General features: G+C 39.6%; 1 protein-coding gene across 8 annotated transcripts in view; it reads left to right on the top strand.

The window, feature by feature from the left end:
* Positions 1–18,831, top strand: part of ADAMTSL3 (ADAMTS like 3) — a 168,222-nt gene that overhangs the window by 96,973 nt on the left and 52,418 nt on the right. For all 8 annotated transcript variants that reach the window (XR_005558603.1, XM_039358892.1, XM_039358891.1 and 5 more), the window contains 2 exons: positions 9,436–9,562; positions 18,723–18,797. Coding sequence is in view for 7 of the 8 variants with exons in the window: in XM_039358892.1 (XP_039214826.1) it covers positions 9,436–9,562; positions 18,723–18,797 (202 nt within the window). In the remaining variant the exon portion in view is untranslated. The remainder of the gene's footprint in view (positions 1–9,435; positions 9,563–18,722; positions 18,798–18,831) is intronic.

Genomic DNA, 18,831 nt, shown 5'->3' with positions numbered 1-18,831 from the left:
TGATCCAAGGTCATACAATTTTCTCCCAAGCTTGCTTGCTCTTCTGCTAAAATCTGCTCCCTGTTTACCCAGCCACATAGTTTTCACTAGATTGTTGAGCCTGTGCACTATTAATTATGACAAGTAGATTGTTTGATACGTAATGGGCTGCATCAGATTACGAAGCTTTCTTCCCCTGTCTCTAAGGTGACACCCCACCTCATTCGCTGTCACTTCTCAGGATATGAGAATTGACTTTCTATCACATTACATGGCGGCTTATCTTTTTGCTTCACATTATGGCAAGATAATAATTTATGTAGCAAATCCAAAGCAAGCCTACACCATTCTTGACATTTTCTCTGGATTTGTTCAGCCAATCCCCAGAAGAAATGGATAAAGAATAAAAACAAGCTAGGCTTTTGAACTATAGTGCTGGAGAAGACTCCTGCGAGTCCCCTGGACTGCAAGGCGATCAAACTGGTCAGTCCTAGAGGAGATCAACCGTGACTGCTCTTTAGAAGGCCAGATCCTGAAGTTGAAACTCAAGTACTTTGGCCACTTAATGAGAAGGAAGGACTCACTGGAGAAGAGCCTAATGCTGGGAAAGATTGAGGGCAATAGAAGAATGGGATGATCGAGAAGGAGGTGGCTGGATGGAGTCACTGAAGCAATAGGCCTGAACTTAAATGGACTCCAGAAGATGGTAGAGGACAGGAAGACCTGGAGGAACGTTGTCCATGGGGTCGCAATGGGTCAGACATGACTTCGCAACTAATAACAACAAAGGAGTAATCCGGATTCTGGCTTCAGACCTAAGGGTAAACTACATTTAAAACAAAGCAGGAGTAATAATTTCCAGTTATACGATTTGTTGGTGAAAAATAAACTGTGTTTTTCTATTATGAGCTGCCATATTGCAGCAAGCCAACCAAATCAGCCACTTTAGGCTGTAGCGTTTTGTGCCAACCAAATCTCTTGTAGCCAAGACTCCTCTCTGATTAGCAGTAGCTGTGAAGAAATATGGGCAGTTATTTTCCTGACCACTTGCTCAAGGACTGCCAGGCACAAGGAACCAGAAACAATACAATGAGCTGATCAGAGTGGTACGTTTACGGTTGTCCATCTATAAGCAGGAGTCCCACCGGACTAAAGTGCTCATATTAGATAAATTCTGCAAAGTTTTAAGGAGGGTCACTGTAGATGACCAGGCTAAGCCCAAGGGAAGGGTCAGGCATGTCATAAGTCTCGAATCCTTTCGTGCCCACAAGAGATCTAATTCCAGCCCACCTTGAATTCCATTGACTCTTATCTACTACCAATTTGCTTTGACCGTTAATAGTTCAGATTCTTGTGGAGCAGGGATCTTCAAACTTGGCCCTTTTATGACTTGTGGACTTCAACTCCCAGAATTCTTCAGCCAGCCTGCCTGGCTGAGGAATTCTGGGAGTTGAAGTCCACAAGTCATAAAAGGGCCAAGTTAGAAGACCCCTGTTGTAGAGAGTGCTAGCATGCAATAAACCTATATTCACTTGAACCGCCTTGACTCCTAAAGTCTTCCACTTGACGATCTCGCTTCAGCCACTACCTCCCCAGAAGCAATGCTAGGCTAGTTAGTAGTTTCACTCCTCCCCTTGACTCGGTGCCAAGTTCCACCACAAGGTCCTTTTCACTAGATTGAACCAAGAATCTTCTACCTGCAAGATAGATTGTCAAGAACTCACCTTTGGCTCAAATTCTACAGGGAAATGGCTACATCTCCCAGATCAGGACCACAAGATCCAGGACTCAAGACCATAAAATCTGGGATTTTGAGCTCCAGCCTATCTAGATAAATCTGTACTTTCATAGCCTGCATCTTCTAAGCAATTGATCTTCCCAGTCTCTGAACTGTAATCCTCTGTAAATCTGAAATTGCATTCTATGGGGACTGAAAGAAAGGCAAGGAATACAACATTCTGTGTTAAAGTCCTGTCTCTTTAAGGGCTTTCACTCTGGAAAGAAGAGTCTTGGAAGAAGAGGACTTCAATCTAGGAAAAATTCTGGCTTCAGATTTGGGTGGGGAGCAGGTCAATGAAGCTTCCCATGTTGCTATTGTATTCCATCGATGTCTTGTCAAGACCTAGAGAAGACTCACATACCATATTACCAAATGGTGGGTCCTTCCCTTAATCTCTTTCCTTCCACACTGCTTTTTAATTCAGTTGTTTGCAGTGATCCATGTTATTTTATGTGCATCCGTGAGAGAAAATTTGGAACATCATTTTCAAATAATCATGTGGGTCCCTTTAAGGATGAGTTGAAACTGTACTCAGGAGAATGTTGTCCCAGGACCCACTATGAAAAATAGGCGAAGAAAGATCCAAGGGTTTTCAGATAAAGGGAAAACATATTTTATTCACGCCCAGAGCCATATCTGAAGACAAGCAATAAATTTAGCAAAGCTTGGATTACAGAGATATCCCAGCCTGGATTTACTTTGCTAGCAGTGAACCAGTTTTGAAACACACAATGTAAAATTATCCACACATATAGATTAAAAAAATGGGGATAAAGGTTCGCTTTGAGTTTCCCAACCTCAAAGGTGCCCCTTAACTAATATGACTCTCCCACCTTTTTTTAAAAAAAAAAAATACAGGAATAATTTTACCTAGCATGTGCATGGTTTTGCAATTAGCCTTCTTTTTGGCAAAGTAGCTACTACCATTCTATTAAACGCTTGAACGTGAGCAATTCAAAAAAAAACCTTTTGACATGGTTGATGAGAAGAGTAGGTGTATACTCAGGGAAAAAGTGAGACATTTGGCAAAAATATAGCCCTGGGATTACGACAATCTTACGGTGCACTGCCCTGGATTTTATGTGATTTTAATGGAGTTTTCATTCCTACCTACAATTACTCCAACACATAACAGTGTAGCCACCTTGGTTAAAAACAAACACACCACACCTAAGAAAATGGCTCTCTCTCTGCCATTTTTCTTCTGTCATGGGGGAAAAAAATCTGTATCTGGAATTGACAAGTTCTGCTTCATTAATATTTACTGCTATATTTTTAGTATATTCCCTAGAAGGGAAGGGCGAAATGTTTAATGCTGTCTGAGCATCAGTCTCTAGTATTTCAACTGTGTGTGTGTGTGTATGTGTAAGTAGGGTTTTTTTATATACTTTTAGAGTTTAGCAATAGCTTTTAGACCTTGTTTTATTGGGAATTATTATTTAACCTTATTTGTACAGTATTAGAAAGCCAACGGAAGAACATATTTGTAGCTCAGGGTTGACTTACACCACACCAACAATCAAGCAGTAAAAAATACCCCATGATCAACTTAGACAAACAACTCAACAGTAAACAACAACCTTATCAAGGAGCCACCAAGAACACCCCTGCCATTCAGGGTCACCTGAGCAGTGAGACATCTTGGACACACAGGTAAACTTCTAAATGACCTCAAGAATGCAAATAACCAGCTGTCTGCAAGGAGTATAAATCCTTCCATTCCCCACCATCCAGTCAGAGCTGAAGAAGCTTCTTGGATGAGAAGCGAAACATTTTTGAAGAAAAACAAGAAAGTCCACTTGCCTCCTGAAAAAGCACCTTTGGGATTCTTTTAGAGAGTCATTGAGGCCACTTGGAGGTTTAGGACTGTGTAGACTACAGCTGCTGAAAGGACTGTGTTGTAGACTACAATACAGTCCTTTCAGCAGTTCCAAGAAGGTTCCACACCCATTTGCATCACTCAGGTGACTTTGAGGACACAGATAAAGTGTCCAAGTGGCCTCAACAATTCTCTAAAAGAAGGCAAATAACCAGCTGTCTGCAAGGAGTATAAATCCTTCCATTCCCCACCATCCAGTCAGAGCTGAAGAAGCTTCTTGGATGAGAAACATCTTCAGAGGAAAAACAAGAAAGTCCAATTGCCTCCTGAAAAAGCACTTTTGGGACACTGAAGCATACCTCTGCCTGACTCTGGTTACCATATAAAGTATTTGGAGTTTCCAAATTAAAAGGCTCTAAGTTTTGAGATATTCTCCTATGAGCAAGGGAGTGAGACCATTTCTTGTTACCCAGGAGCAAAGATCGTATGCCAACTCACTGAACAACTGTCCCCCAAGCAATAGATCAAGCAGAAGCTCACTCTTTTTGAGCGTCAATCAGGTCAAGAATGATGGCCATATCCACATCTTTTACCTGCAATCTCTGCCTTACTATTCTATGCTGAAATTTGACTTAATGGAAGTCCAAGGAGCTCCAACGTTCTACCTACTGTCTGAGCCAGGAGGACACAAAATTGTCCAGAAGGACCTGAAAGGTATTGGTAGAAAGTCAGCTCACATGTAGAAAGTGTAACTCTTCTGATCTGCAGCCCACATTTGATAAATAAAAAGTTCTTCGTGCTTTAATAGGTTCCAAATTTAATAGGTTCCAAATTCAGGGGAAAAAAGCCCTATATTGTATATATAAGAAGGTCATTAGAACTGGGTTTGAAATGTTAAGACTTGAAGAATTCTGTTGTGTGGGACAGATCTCTTGACCATTGCAGATGCTGCTCATATGAAGGGCCGTTAAGCCTAAGTCAAGAGATCAGATAGCAACAGATTTACAGCAGAGGAAGCACGCATGACTGGGAAACTATATGATAGAGCACAAACTTCCAATTGTTTCATTCTTGTACTTCTTGTCAGTGTGAAAAGAAATCCCCAGAGTTGCATTTAAAATCCTTCCTGCTCCCATCATGAACACATGTCAAGAAGCTGTGGCTTATAAATGTTATGGGAAAAAACCATATGGTCACTCAACCGCTTGTTTTAAACACCTGGCATCCCATTTTGGGCCACAAAGCACCTAAGGCAGATCATAATGGATTGTCATCATGAAGACATGCTACTCCAGTGTCCGTCAACAGAGCAAGACAGAGTGTGCTTCCTTCTGGTTTGGCAGGAGCAGTGCAATTTAGATGGCAATGCAACAGGGAAAAAGTGATCCGTTGGTGGCATTGCATATTCAAAACTCAAGCTCCCTCTTCCCCATTTGTGACCTCATTTGGGGGCTGTGAAGTTATTTGGGGGGCTATTCCAACCATCTTCAGGTGGGGGGGGGAATTTCAGCAAAGGTATGAAGCTGGGTGGCACTTCTCCAATTGGACATAATTCAAGGGTCTTCTGTTTTACAACTTTTAAGACAATTGGAGGAAATATTTACTAGATCCCTTGATGCTCCCTTAGGGATCAAGTTGCTCATCGAAAGCAAAGGCGTAAGTAAAGCTCAGAGGCCAATATATAAGGTAGGCCTGCCTCTCTCCTCTGTGGAAGTTGCCTTCAGATCACTCGCAAATCTTCACAGGGTGGTTGCGTGTCACAAAGAAAAGTGCACAATCTTAGCACTTGATCTCTGGTAGTAATATTACACTTATTTTTCCCATCCCTCTGGCTGGGATTCTGTGAGAATGACCGGAATTAGGTGAACTGTGGAAGCTTTTTTCATTACACTCAGCATGTAATTTCTTTGGATAAGCCAAGACTAAAATAGTTTCTCAAGATATTTTGCTAGGCATGATCAGTGTGTTAGATAGCGCTATGTTTACTGTCTTGACTTTGCCTTTTTTTTTTTTTTTTTTTTTTGTCTTCTCCTCTTTCTCTCCACCCTTTCTTTTTGGTGACATTTAAATCCTACCATCTGCTTAAGAAATGAACATTCTTGAATGTGGCCAGTTCTGCATTAACCTTCACATATCGAAATGAAACATCCTGTGTTCATGGTTTTCATTTAAATCTAATTTGTTGGCTTAATCCAAATGAGAAGGGAGAACTATAGAAACAGCTGTGGAAACTTTTTTTTGTGTGCTGATTTCTGGATTTACATTTTGAGAAATATTTATGAAGTTCTATAACTGCTTCTAATATATCAAGACTAATTTAGTCTTCACCTCTTCTTGTTTGTATTATGGTGGGTTATTCAGTAACCGTAGTTTTCAGTCTCTCTCGTATTTTAAAGCTGTTGCTTTAAAAAGAAAAAAATACTCTTTCCCCCAAAGAATGAATTAGTGGAAATTTAGCTTTTAGTATAATTTATTGGTATGGATGTGGTGATAGGACTAGATTTAGGTATCTTCAGATCTGCTTCTAGAGTGGTTCAGAATGCACAACCCAACAGAATAACAGAGTTGGAAGGGACCTTGGAGGTCATCTACTCCAACCCCCTGCTCAGGCAAGAAACCCTATACCATTTCAGACAATGGTTGTCCAATCTGCTCTTAAAAATCTCTGGTGTTGGAACACCCACACCAAAGGTTGTTGAACTTCAGTCTAAGGAACTCAGTCACACATCCAAGGTTGAGGGACCTCGAGATTTGTAGTTCAGAAAGAAGAATAGAAAAGTAATTGCCAATCTTTTCTGTTTGAACCCTCTATAAAGAGAGTGTCAACTTCCAAGATGGCTTGTTTTATTATTAAATGGGTGTCCTAACTTTTAGTGGAAATTGCTGTCATTTTGAGCTGTTTGCTCAGATCCTACCTTCGGAAGTAAGGAAAACCACCCCATTGGCTTGTTGATTCATCACCTACATGTCACTCCATCAGTTAGTTGAAGGTGGCAATAGTTCTCAAGAAAATAGAGACAAAAGCAGGATTCAACTCATTCAAAGACACTTCAGATGGCATTCATCCACCCTTAAGATTTTTCTCCAAAGCATTAGCTGAATATAGTGTTGATTATTAAATCTTCACCAAAGCATTGGCTTTAGATAATATTCTGGCTTGAGTAAAGCATTCAGAATTATTTTGAAGCAAAACTTTTGGATAAGCAACACCTATATGATGCGTACTTTTTTTTTTGCCATTCAGCTATTTTTAAACATTTCTGTTATAGGTAAAAACTTCACAGCTTTTTCGATATACATATTCTCCTTTTTTCCCCCGTCTCTCTCCAAATAAACAAACCCACAAACATGTACACACATAACCAAACCCTTATTGTTTGGAGCATTTAGTATAGTTTGAACATTACAACATTTTTGCCACTTTTTGCAGCAATGCGATGATGGTTCATTTTAATAGTTTGACACAGTCCCAATTCTTCCATTAATTCCTTTTGTTTAAATGCACTGTCACTTATTTCATTTAAGGCAATACTAGAGGGTTATTTTTTAAAAAAAAAATAATAATAAAGGGAAAAAGCTATTTATAATTATTTCTGGATATGCCCTAAAAGGTTGCAGATGTTTTCCCAATCTGCCTGTAATATTTATAGTTAATCCCATTGCTCAGTAAATAGCCAACAATATGAGGTGCATTAAGCTGAACAAATGCCTTAATTGTTGAAATCTTGAGTCTTCTATGGTTGGCTGAGATGAAGTGTGAATTTGAGCGAGGTTTTTGCCAGACAGTTTTCCTGCTCAGCTCTCTATGTACTTGAAACTTTGCCTTCTTAATAAATTAGATGTATCCCATGTTCAAGAAACAATCTTTACAAAGTGATTGTGAATTATTTTACTGAACTGCAGTTGCTTTCAGAAGAATTCAAGACTTTAAGCTCAACCACATGAAATCAAGGTATTGAAATCAAGGTGAAGTATTAGTACCGCTTTATAAAGCCTTAGTAAGTCCACACCTGGAATCTTGCATCCAGTTTTGGTCACCATGTTATTAAAAAAAAAAATGTTGAGACTTTGGAAAGAGTGCAGAGAAGAGCAACTAAAATAATTTAAGGGCCTGGAGACTAAAATATATGAAGAACAGTTGTTGGAATTGGGTATGTCTAGTTTAATGAAAAGACTAGGGGCGTCATGATAGCAGTCTTCCAATATTTGAGGGTCTGCCACAAAGAAGAGGGAGTCAACGTGGAATTAAGGGGAAACTTTGTAAGCTGTGGGTCCTCCATCACTGGAGGTTAGATTGGGGGGTGGGGAGAGAGAGAGAGAGAGAGAGAGAGAGAATAATGTATTAGAATTCACACAGGCTATGCTGCAGTATGTTTACAAATGTGATATCGCTTTCTATTCAAATCACAGTACAAATGTGTAGATATTTGAGGAAAAGTTTATGAAAATAAGGGGGCAGCTTAAAACAGTACATGATATATCCTGCCTGGGGAATGTTTACATTGAAGGAAAAACAGAAATGTTTATTAAAAGTATGCACTTCTTTCTCTCTTTTTTTCGAAGTTGTAGACTGACAAGCTGATACAGAAGTAGGATGAAATTACTTTAAGGTTAAGGGTCCTTTTCCCTCAAATAACATTTTCCTTCTAATTTAATTTTCTCCATGTTGCCTGTAAGAAGAAAGGAATGAGGGTTAGATGTATAAAAGATTTATTGAATTAAACCAATGGGTTTGGATTAAGGTAGAATCAGATTACAGATTGGTAGATACACCGAATCAATGGGAGAGAACCTGAATCAGGACTTAAATCATTGACTTGATCTCAGGGGGCTTATTCTGAGCAATATTTTTTTTCCCCAAGGCAGCTCATGTTTTTTAATTGAGATAGACATAGAAACCTGAAGTACCAAAAGAGATTGAGAAATTGAGTATGAAAGAAAACGTTACAATAAGCTGCTTAAATTGAATTTTGTTAGTTGGGAACTGCACAGAGATACTTATAAGGATCTCAAAACTGCAATATTGCCAATTAAGAGTGATATTGCTGTCACTGCCTTAGTTGCAGAGAAGTCTAGAAACAAATAATTCCCCAAAGCGTAAGCTTTCTTGTTTTGGACGTGATGAAAACTAACTTCTTTAACCTCACAGTGATTGAGTTTCTCTGACTTCAAGTGCTGGGAGACAGAATAGTGTTTTTCTGACTAACGCAGACATCTTAAACATTTGCATAATTGCATATAAGCATAATTCTGTATTTATTTATTTTTGTCATATTTAGGTAGTGTTAATTGGAGGTGGTGACCCTTTGAGAGCTGTATGCAATGAAATTTTATTTTAATGTATGCCGATTAGTGTACATTCAAAGTGACAATAAAGTTGTTATTCTATTCTGTTCTGTTCTATTCTATTCTATTCTATTCTATTCTATTCTATTCTATTCTATTCTATCCTATCCTATCCTATCCTATCCTATCCTATCCTATCCTATCCTATCCTATATTCTGTTCTATTCTATTCTATTCTATTCTCCATTCCATTCCATTCCATTCCATTCCATTCCATTCTATTCTATTCTATTCTATTCTCCATTCCATTCCATTCTATTCTATTCTATTCTATTCTATTCTATTCTTAGGCAAGGACACCAGAAGTGGTTAATTGTTATGGCCTAAAACGTAAATCCATTAAGGAATAATTACTTTAAAGTACTTTTCCCACTGAAATGTTAAGAAACCAAATTATGCTTTTGAGGGACTGAAGGCAACTTAGAAAGAGAGAATGTGATATTTTTGTTCTAGAACAACTGAGTGGCCTATGTCAGTTTTGTCCTTCTGACTCCAGTGTTGATATTGGCAGGCCGTGGGCTGTGATCGACAGCTTGGGAGTCACGCCAAAGAAGACAACTGTGGCATCTGCTCAGGTGATGGTTCCACCTGCCGGCTGGTGAGGGGGCAGACTAAGACACATCTTTCCTCAGAAAAAAGTAAGTCTCCAGCAACTCAAATATGTGTAATGTATCCTCGGAATTTCCAGCAGGGTAATTACTGTGGATTGTGCCAATTTAAGTGAATCTAGAATTATTTGGAGTTTGTTTTGGGAAGGGTTCATGTTAGGTTGTTCTATTAGGCAATGTTGACTCTTGGGAGAATTATGTAAGGATTTGAAAGATGAGTTTTAAGAGAGAAATTCAATTGAGTAAACACCATTTTGGGAGTAGGGGGGAGAGGATGCCTTTGAGTCAGTGTTGACTCCCTAAAGTTTCTTGGCAAGTTTTGGGAAGTGATTTGCTTCTAATCACTCTTAAGCACTACACCAAAATGAGAAGCAGTTTGATGTGGTGAATATGGCATCCAACTAGAAACCAGGAGACTTAGGAATTCAAGTCCAGTCTTAGGAGCAAAGCCAGTTGGTGATCTTGGGCCAGTCACATTCTCTTAGTCCTAGGAAGGATGCAATAGCTTACCAGTTGTGAAGAACCTTGCCCCCCCCCCAAAAAAAAAACCCCTTCAGAGATTTGTGCAGGGAATCGCCAGGAGTCTGGACTGACTTGAAGGCACAAACAAACAAAAACCACCCACAAAATAGCTCTTATGATTCTTATCTGGTATGCGTTTATGTATTTTTCTCTGTGTAAATAGACAGGTAGAATAAAGTCTCTTTGGGATAATTTTGTTGGCTTTATGGTTTATAGTTCCAAGTCAAAGGACCAAAGCTTAAAGAGAATCAATAATCACCTAGTCCAGGGATAGAGAACCTTGGCTCTTTTATGACTTGTGGATTTCAACTTCCAGAATTCCTGAATAGTAATAGTAATAGTAGTAAAGTTGGAAGGGACCTTGGAGGTCATCTAGTCCAACCCCCTGCTTGGGCAGGAAACCCTACACCATTTCGGACAAATGGCTGTCCAGTCTCTTCTTAAAAACTTCCAGTGTTGGAGCATTTACTGCTTCTGGAGGCAAGCTGTTCCACTGATTAATTGTTCTCACTGTCAGGAAGTTTCTCCTTAGTTCTAGGTTCTAGTCCTGAGTCAGTTCTAGTCCTGAGTCAGTATAGCTAGTTCAGGAATTCTGGATATTGAAGTCCACTAGTCATAAAAGAGCCAAGGTTCCTTACCCCTGACCTAGTCTCTTGACTCATCCACGAATTCATAAATTAGATCTATTTTCCCCTGGACCATCAGCATCATTCAAATATTTAATTGGAGGATATTTTTAAAAAGAGAATGCTGGTACCAAAGGTTTAATTGGAGGGTATTTTTAAAAAGGCAATGCTGGCACATATAAAACAATGCAAAATAACTTGATGGTGGTGATGACTCATAGCCAAAAAGAAATATTTGTTTTTCGTTCTTACCTACATTGAGCAAATGATGAAGCAGGCGCTTTCAGAAAATTATAGTTGTTGTAATCTGTTTCCATTCCAATTTGTCTGTTTTCCCACTCCTTGTGAAAGAAAGATAAAATTCATAGAAAACGGGGGCCTTTGAAGGAGAGTTAAGTACCAAAATAGACAAATTCATCTGCTAAATTTGGATATTTTTCCTGGCTGAACTTCTGTGGTTCAGCACTTGGATTGTTTGGAGGGCAAAAAAAAAAAAAAAAAATCTCTACATTGTAGGGAAGATCAGAAAGTGGGCAGCTACATTCTGAAATAAAGCTTCAGAAAATTGGGATCCTGCCTGTAATATGAAATTATCAGGAATCTGGCTGGGGAGAGAACTCATCAAGAAGACAGGGTTCAAATTTTTGGGTTGTATCCAAGAGAGAGGTGGTGTTCAAAAGATATTGAATCATTGCCACTAATGGAGGCTTCAAACTGAATATTGAGAAAAAACTTGGCTTTATTATGGGCCTGATCTCCCCAGAATTTCTGGACAACGAGATTCCCCTTAGGTTTGATGTTCTTTGGATCAAAGTCACCATTGCATGTTTTTCTCATCATTCCACTGCTGTGTGGTTTTGAAAAGTTTGCCTGAATCATGGGTTTCCCCCCCCCCTTTGGGTGTAAATATATGATTCTGTAATTTATCACCTATTAGTGTGCCTAAGTCAATATTCTAATTTCACTTTTTGTCACTGACTTGTTGCAGTGTGTAGCTTTAAAACAAAACACCGCATTAAAATACAGTTTTTGTATAAGTAGAGGCCGTTAAAGTGTGTGGACAGAACAGAATAAATTTAGGAACATGAGGCTGCTATCTTCTGGGTCAGACTGTGCCTGGGTCAAACAAAAACTGACTTTCTGGGAAATGATCAAACGTTTGACTGATGGAAAGTGGTAAAATCTGCCATACCCCTGGGAAAGTGAAATATCTTAGCTCTTTTATGCATTACCAATAAAGGAGATTTTTTTATAACTCAGGGTTGAAATGTGAGGTCCTTGGTGCTTTCTGAGCTTGGTGGTTTCCTTGCAGACATTTCATTACCCAACTAGGTAATGAAATGCACTGATAATGTTACTAGTTGGGTATTGAAACGTTTGCAAGAAAACCACCAAGTTCAGAGAGCATTGAAGACCCCACAGTCAATGTTGTTGTTGTTGTCGTCGTTGTCATCCTCCTCCTCCTCCTCCTCCTCCTCCTCCTCCTCCTCCTCCTCCTCCTCCTCCTCCTCCTCCTCCTCCTCTTCTCTTTCACTCTGCAAACCCTATTCCCTTTCTAGCACTGATAATGTCACCTAGTTTGAGTAATGAAACATTTACAGGAAAACAATCAAGGTCAGAGAGCATTAAAGACCCCACAATCCTCCTCCTCCTCCCTCCCTCCTGTCCTCTAACTCCACTCAGTGACGGTTTGGGCGATGAAATTGTTTGCAAAAAAACAACAACCAAGCTCAGAGAGCATCAAGGACATATTCTTTTATGTATGCAACTCCCATCAAGATCAACACCGCTTCCGTCTAATAGTTGCTGCCTTTCCCCCCCCCCTACTCTTTTTTTCCCCTCCTTTTAATGACTGGCAAAACGTGTTCGGAGGTTTGAAACCTTCTTCTGTTCTTGAAGCAACAGAAGAGAGAAGCTTTGCAAAGTCTTCTCTAGAATGCATGGTTGATTTGGGTTCTTCTCTGCCTATTCTAGTGAGAGGATAATAGAAGGGTGCTCTAGATCACTTCTATCCAACAATCTCATTTAGTTAAACCTGGGAGCAACACCACTTTATTTCAGTGAAGACAGTCAGGATTTTTCTTCCCCCCCCCATACTTATTTACCTTTTGGGGGTCCCACTTAACTGCTTCTCCTAAATTGAGGAGATGTTTGGCAATATTGTTAGATGGAAATATGAAGCAAGGTCTGGGGTATTCCTTTCTGCTGAAAGAAATGGCACCAGACTAAAATGGATATTATCTGCCTAATGACCCATACGTCCTTGTCTATTTCCTGAGCTCCCTGGTGCTGCTTTTAGGATTTTATGACTTCATTTCCCCCCCCCCCCGACTTTAGAATGTATCAACTGTTAATTCTTTAAGGCTACAGCAGACTTTCATAAAGTGTATCAGTGCTTATGAATTGTGACATGCTTTTAGTCCCTTTAGACTTGCAGGGAAGTAAAGGAATAGGTTTAATTTTTGTGGCAGGCAGTATGTGGTATTAAATGCCTCCCTCTCCATAATACTAGCATTAAGAAGAGTTGTAAGCAGGAAACAAAGACAGTCCTCTCTCATTCTTTCATTCCTTTGCACACCCTTCTGCTCCTTGCCTTCTGCACAACTCTGTGAAGAGATACATGTTGTAAAGAGGTACATGTTGAAGCCAGAAGCATAACTAGAAGCTTGCGTGTTAGAAAAACCATAGTGCTTTCTGTTGTAAATCCTACAATAGAGAGGTGAGCTACACAATATCATTACTACATTTGCTGTTAGTGGTTATAGTAATATCGAAGGATCAAACCATTCCAGCTGAACTTTGAAGTAATGGTTCATATCCAATTCAGGACATTGATTCAGTTTGGATGAGACCAGTCTGATATTAGAGTGCATATGGATCAAATGTCTCTTCAAGTCAAAATGAGAACTGGGCTAACCTTAGAACTGGCTTAGTCACTACAGCCCAATAATTTATGCAGGAATGGCAACTCTAGAAGATTCTCACAATTTCTAATTAAGACCATGGATTGGCAAGGAATGTTCTTGCAGTTCAGGCCAGTTTCTTGCATATTCACCAATAGGTGCAATCCATAAGAATGCAACATTAATTTGCATTTCTTTAAACCACCGTATGAGAAATTACATATTTTTTCCAATACTTCTGCTTTGCACAGCACATTTTGATGCTTTACAAAGCATACCCATTTTGTTTGCACTTAACACACACACACACACACATCTATATACAGTCTTGTATGCACTCAAGAAGCAAACACACACACACACGTACAGATATACGCATACATATATTTCTTAAATATATTTGCCATCTATCTCTCCATGGGACTACCCTAATCTACTTTACTTTCATATATATATTATAAATCTATAATCATGTATCCATTTCTTTTACCTTAAAATATGCCTTTCATAACCTAGAACATATGTACTTAAAGGCGTGCTTTAAGATAAAAGAAATGGATACATTCCCACAGATTTAACATCAAAAATGGAATGTACTAGTAGTGTTGTTAGTACTATGCTTTGCTCCAAGATAGATGGTTTTGGACATTATGGGAGTCACCACTGCAGGAATCTTGTATCTACAGAATTCCTAGCAGACTTTTGTTTCCAAAAGGGTTATGCCTTTGGGTTCATCATGAGGAAGACTTGCATTATAATTTTGTAACCTTGATCCTTCTACCACCTCCGTCTTTCCTCTTCTTTTCTTCCTAGGCTAAATATTCATAGGCGTTTTAGGAACCACAAAATGCATCTATGGGTGGAGCAATTTAAATACCAGGCCATGACCGCTTCCTTAAAGCCTCTCCTGCAGGCCTATTCCTGAACAGTTCTTGTTAAGGGAATGCGGCTTGTTGTATCTGCATTGCGCTGTCCGTGGTCCTGACAGCTCTATGTCTTCCATGAGGCCTGTCTTACCTGATGCAACTTTGCAATGTATTGTAGCATAGAGTTCCTGTGAGCAGCTAAGCCAGGGGTGGGGAACCTTGGCTCTTTTATGACTTGTGGACTTCAACTCCCAGAATTCCTGAGCCAGCCCTGCTGAGGGGAAAAGGAGAGGTTTCCAAGCTGAGCCATGCTGGCTCAGGAATTCTGGGAGCTGAAGTCCACAAGTCATAAAAGAGCCAAGGTTCCCCGCCCCTGAGCTAAGCTGTAGTTCATTTCTTCTGAGTTTCCAAGCAAACATGATTTGGTGAGAGACAGCCTCCTTTCTCTTCAGGTTGTGTTCTAAACTGCCTGAAGCTCTGCCCCATGTAGGTGTCTCCTAATATCCAAACATACACGCTTTCCTGCTGTTCCCACTAATTATTTTCAGTCTGTTCTTGAAGGAGTCTTCCCACTTCATTTTGTGCACTATATTCTTTCAAATGTTTGAAGAGAACTTGAATGTCACCAATTCTCTTCCATGGGGAAACTATACCATTCCATACAGAACATGATTTCCAGTCTATTCCACTGCCCCACTGACCTCTCATTGACTTACCGTATTTTCCGGCGTATAAGATGACTGGGCGTATAAGACGACCCCCGACTTTGGAGAAGATTTTCATGGTTTAGAAAGTCATCTTAATACGCCGGAAAATACAGTACTTTAGTTTTCTAATGTGCCTTTGAAAATATATTGGTCACCGTTTTCCAAATACATCCTGACTACTGCAAAGTGGAGCAGAAATATCACTTCCTGCATCCTAAATACAGGTCATTCTCAACTTACAACAGTTTGGTTTAGTGACAACAGCACTGAAAAATGACTTATGATTGTTTTTCACATTTATGACTGTTGCAGCATTCCCGTGGTCACATGATCAGAATTTGGACACTTGGCATGTATTTATGACGGTTGCAGTGTCTCGGGGTCATGTGATGCCCTTTTGTGAACTTCTGACAAGCAGAGTCAGTAGGGAAGCCAGAATCACTTAACAATCATATGACTAACTTAATTGTTGATTCATGATACAAATGTCTCAACAGAAAATTTGGGCTCAGTTGTGCTCGTAACTTGAGGACTATCTGTAGTATGTTTCTGTTAATCAGTGAAGTATTATTATTATAGTAATGTGCATTAACAGAAACATACCAAGGAGGAGGAGGAGGAGGAGGGGAAGGGGAAGGGGAAGGGGAAGGGGAAGGGGAAGGGAAGAAGAAGAAGAAGAAGAAGAAGAAGAAGAAGAAAGAAGAGAAGAAGAAGAAGAAGAAGAGAAGAAGAGAAGAAGAGGAGGAGGAGGAGGAGGAGGAGGGAGGAGGAGGAGGGAGGGAGGAGGAGGAGGAGGAGGAGGAGGAGGGGAAGGGGAAGGGGAAGAAGAAGAAGAAGAAGAAGAAGAAGAAGAAGAAGAAGAAGAGGAGGAGGAGGAGGAGGAGGAGGAGGAGGAGGAGGAGGAGGAGGAGGAGGAGGAGGAGGAGGAGGATGTTCTCTTTGGCCAGAATCTACTACTACCCTCAACCAAAGCTGACTATTACTAAATGAAATAGAAATGGAAACGATAAAATATGATTGTAGCTTCCCCCCCTCTTAAATACAGGTACTTTTTCCTCCTTCCCCCATTTTTAAAAACAACATATTTCTTACTGATTTAATAGAATTGTATGGCTTAGCAACCCCCTGTGTGCTTCCGTGTAAGAATATAAGAGTTTTTGTTTCAGTAACTGTAGGGCTTGCATTCTGAGGACGGCAGGCCTTTTAAATCTACAGACTTGGTGGCAGATTGGGGTTCACGCTGAGAGCCCAGTGCTCTTATTAATGTCCCCCTCCATGAAAAACATCCTGAATACTCTACAGAGGCAGTGCTCAAGGCGGTCTTGTGAGTATATGAAGAGCTGGATAGGACTTGAGGCCTGGATAAATCATACGCCTGTTGAGCCCATGTGCCCAGTGTCATTTATCCAGGTACCGTACACTAGACCAGGGGTGTGCAACCTTGAGAACTTTAAGACTTGTGGACTTCAGTTCCCAGAATTCCTCAGCCAGCATAGCATAGCTGGCTGAGGAATTCTGGGAGTTGAAGTCCACAAGTCTTAAAAGTTCTCAAGGTTGCAGACCCCTGCACTACACGGTTTCCTGCTTGTGAATTATAGACCTCATCTTTGGGGATTTTTTCCTCAGAAATAGAGCTGTTCACGAAACTGGTTGAGGGATATATTAACACTAGACTTAGAGTTAAACCTGAAGTCTTCTTGTTGGGAATAACGACAGAAAAATACGACAAGGGAACAATCTACCTGCTACTACACATCCTGACTGCAGCTAGGCTTGCTTTAGCGCAAAAATGGAAGAGCAAGGAAATTCCCACAGAGGAAGAGTTAATACATAAAATATTAGCATGTGCGGAAATAGACAGGCTCACAATGATATTAAAAGATAAATGTGGATCAGTTTATTATGAAATCTGGGATAAATTTTACCGCTGGAGGAATTTGAAAAGGACAGTCGGGATTAAAGATGAATGTTAAGATAGAAATATATGTTATTTAGAACAAGTACCATAAATGCCGGCGTACAAGGCGACCCGGTGTATAAGACGACCCCCGTCTTTATAGCCGGGCCGCATTCCTAGAACGTCGTCTTATACGCCGGAAACTACCAGTATTTCCGGCGTATAAGACGACTCGGCGTATAAGACGACCCCCGTCTTTGGCGCCAATTTCAGCGCTCGCGGAAGTCGCCTTATACGCCGGCATTTACGGTATTATATATAAAACTTAGATGTATATGCAGAGATGAAGAATTGATTGTAAAAAGTGGAATAATCTGATAAGAATGTATATACTGGAATGTCACATCAAATCCAATTTTTGTTTGTTTTTAACTGTATTATAAATAAAATTTGTAAAAAAAAAAAAAGAAATAGAGCTGTTCAGTGGCTGCAAAATCTCTCGAGATTTTCTTTTCCTGAGAATCTGACTTTTTGTCTTCAAGTTCTTTAAAGCCATCTCGTCACCGCTCTCTATTAGCGGTGAATTCTTTGTGCTAATGTCGGTCGGTTGGTTGGTTTTGTCTCAATAAGACTGATAATATGTTCGCTCCTATCAAGGATTATAAAACAAATGTGGTTTGATCTGAAGGTTCACCTGCTTAATAATTTTCATTTCGACAAAAAAATAAAATAAAATTGCAATTTGATAGCAGCTTTCGGAAAGATTGTGAGGGCCTTCAAGGAGTCACAGATAAAACCAGGAATTTTTCCTGAATATATATATTCAGATTGATCTCCTCTCCAAAAGACATTTCTTTTCTTTCTTTTTTTTTTTTGACCAAAGGTAAAATTAACATTGTTGCTGATCAAATAAAATATTTTAAATTATACTGGCAGGTTTAGGGGGAGGTAAAATGATCGCTAAGGCTGGTTTGAACAAGGACATGAAGGACGTGGCGCCCAGTTTTGGCTTTTGAACTTCTTGTCACGTTTTTTTTAAAGAGCAGCCCTGCAAGCAGCATTATAAATGGCCACTGAATTTAAGAGCTTCCCGTGGTTTCTGCAAGGGTACATTGAAATATAGGCTAAACCTGTCACTACAACAGCAAAGCCAGATGTAGACAACTTTAAAACGTTTCTGTGCATAAATAAATGAAAACATTTGGAAAGAGGTTTAAATCAACAGATTCAGGGCTAGTTTGGTTTTTATTTTATTTTTTTAACCTTTAGCAAATTGCAAGTTTTTAGAATTTAGGTAGTTGATTTGTTTCTAGCTATAGGAGTTAAATTCTGGACAAAATCTAGGTAAACAGTCATTAATGGTTTTTACCGGGAAGAATTCTGTACAGTATAACTTGCCTATGTTTTAATTCAGGGTAGTAATTAAATATGTAGTCCAAGCAATGAGAATGTAATGCCTAATATATTGTGTGGGTGTACACAAAGTAAGTATCCAGTGGATGGATTTACATATTCACCTGTAGTATAATGGCAGCCTCATTTAGGAATCATATGCAAAATACGCATCATATTTTGTGAGTGTACCTTTTTTTAAAAAAGTCTAGTCATGGAAGGTGATAATTCTTTTGTAAAATATTGTTTTTAAAATGAGTGCATTTAATTTTTTTAGGGGAGGAAACCATGATTGCTGTTCCACATGGAAGTCGCAGTGCAAGAATTACTATAAAAGGACCAGCACAACTCGGTATGGATTTGTTTGTTTGTTTGTTTGTGTGTTG

Source organism: Crotalus tigris, unplaced genomic scaffold, assembly GCF_016545835.1.
Source record: "Crotalus tigris isolate CLP2741 ecotype Arizona unplaced genomic scaffold, ASM1654583v1 scf7180000019068.10715455, whole genome shotgun sequence".
In the NCBI taxonomy this organism is placed as follows: Eukaryota; Metazoa; Chordata; class Lepidosauria; order Squamata; family Viperidae; genus Crotalus; species Crotalus tigris.
Note: the sequence above shows the minus strand (reverse complement) of the source record. Positions and strands in the feature narration are given on the sequence as shown.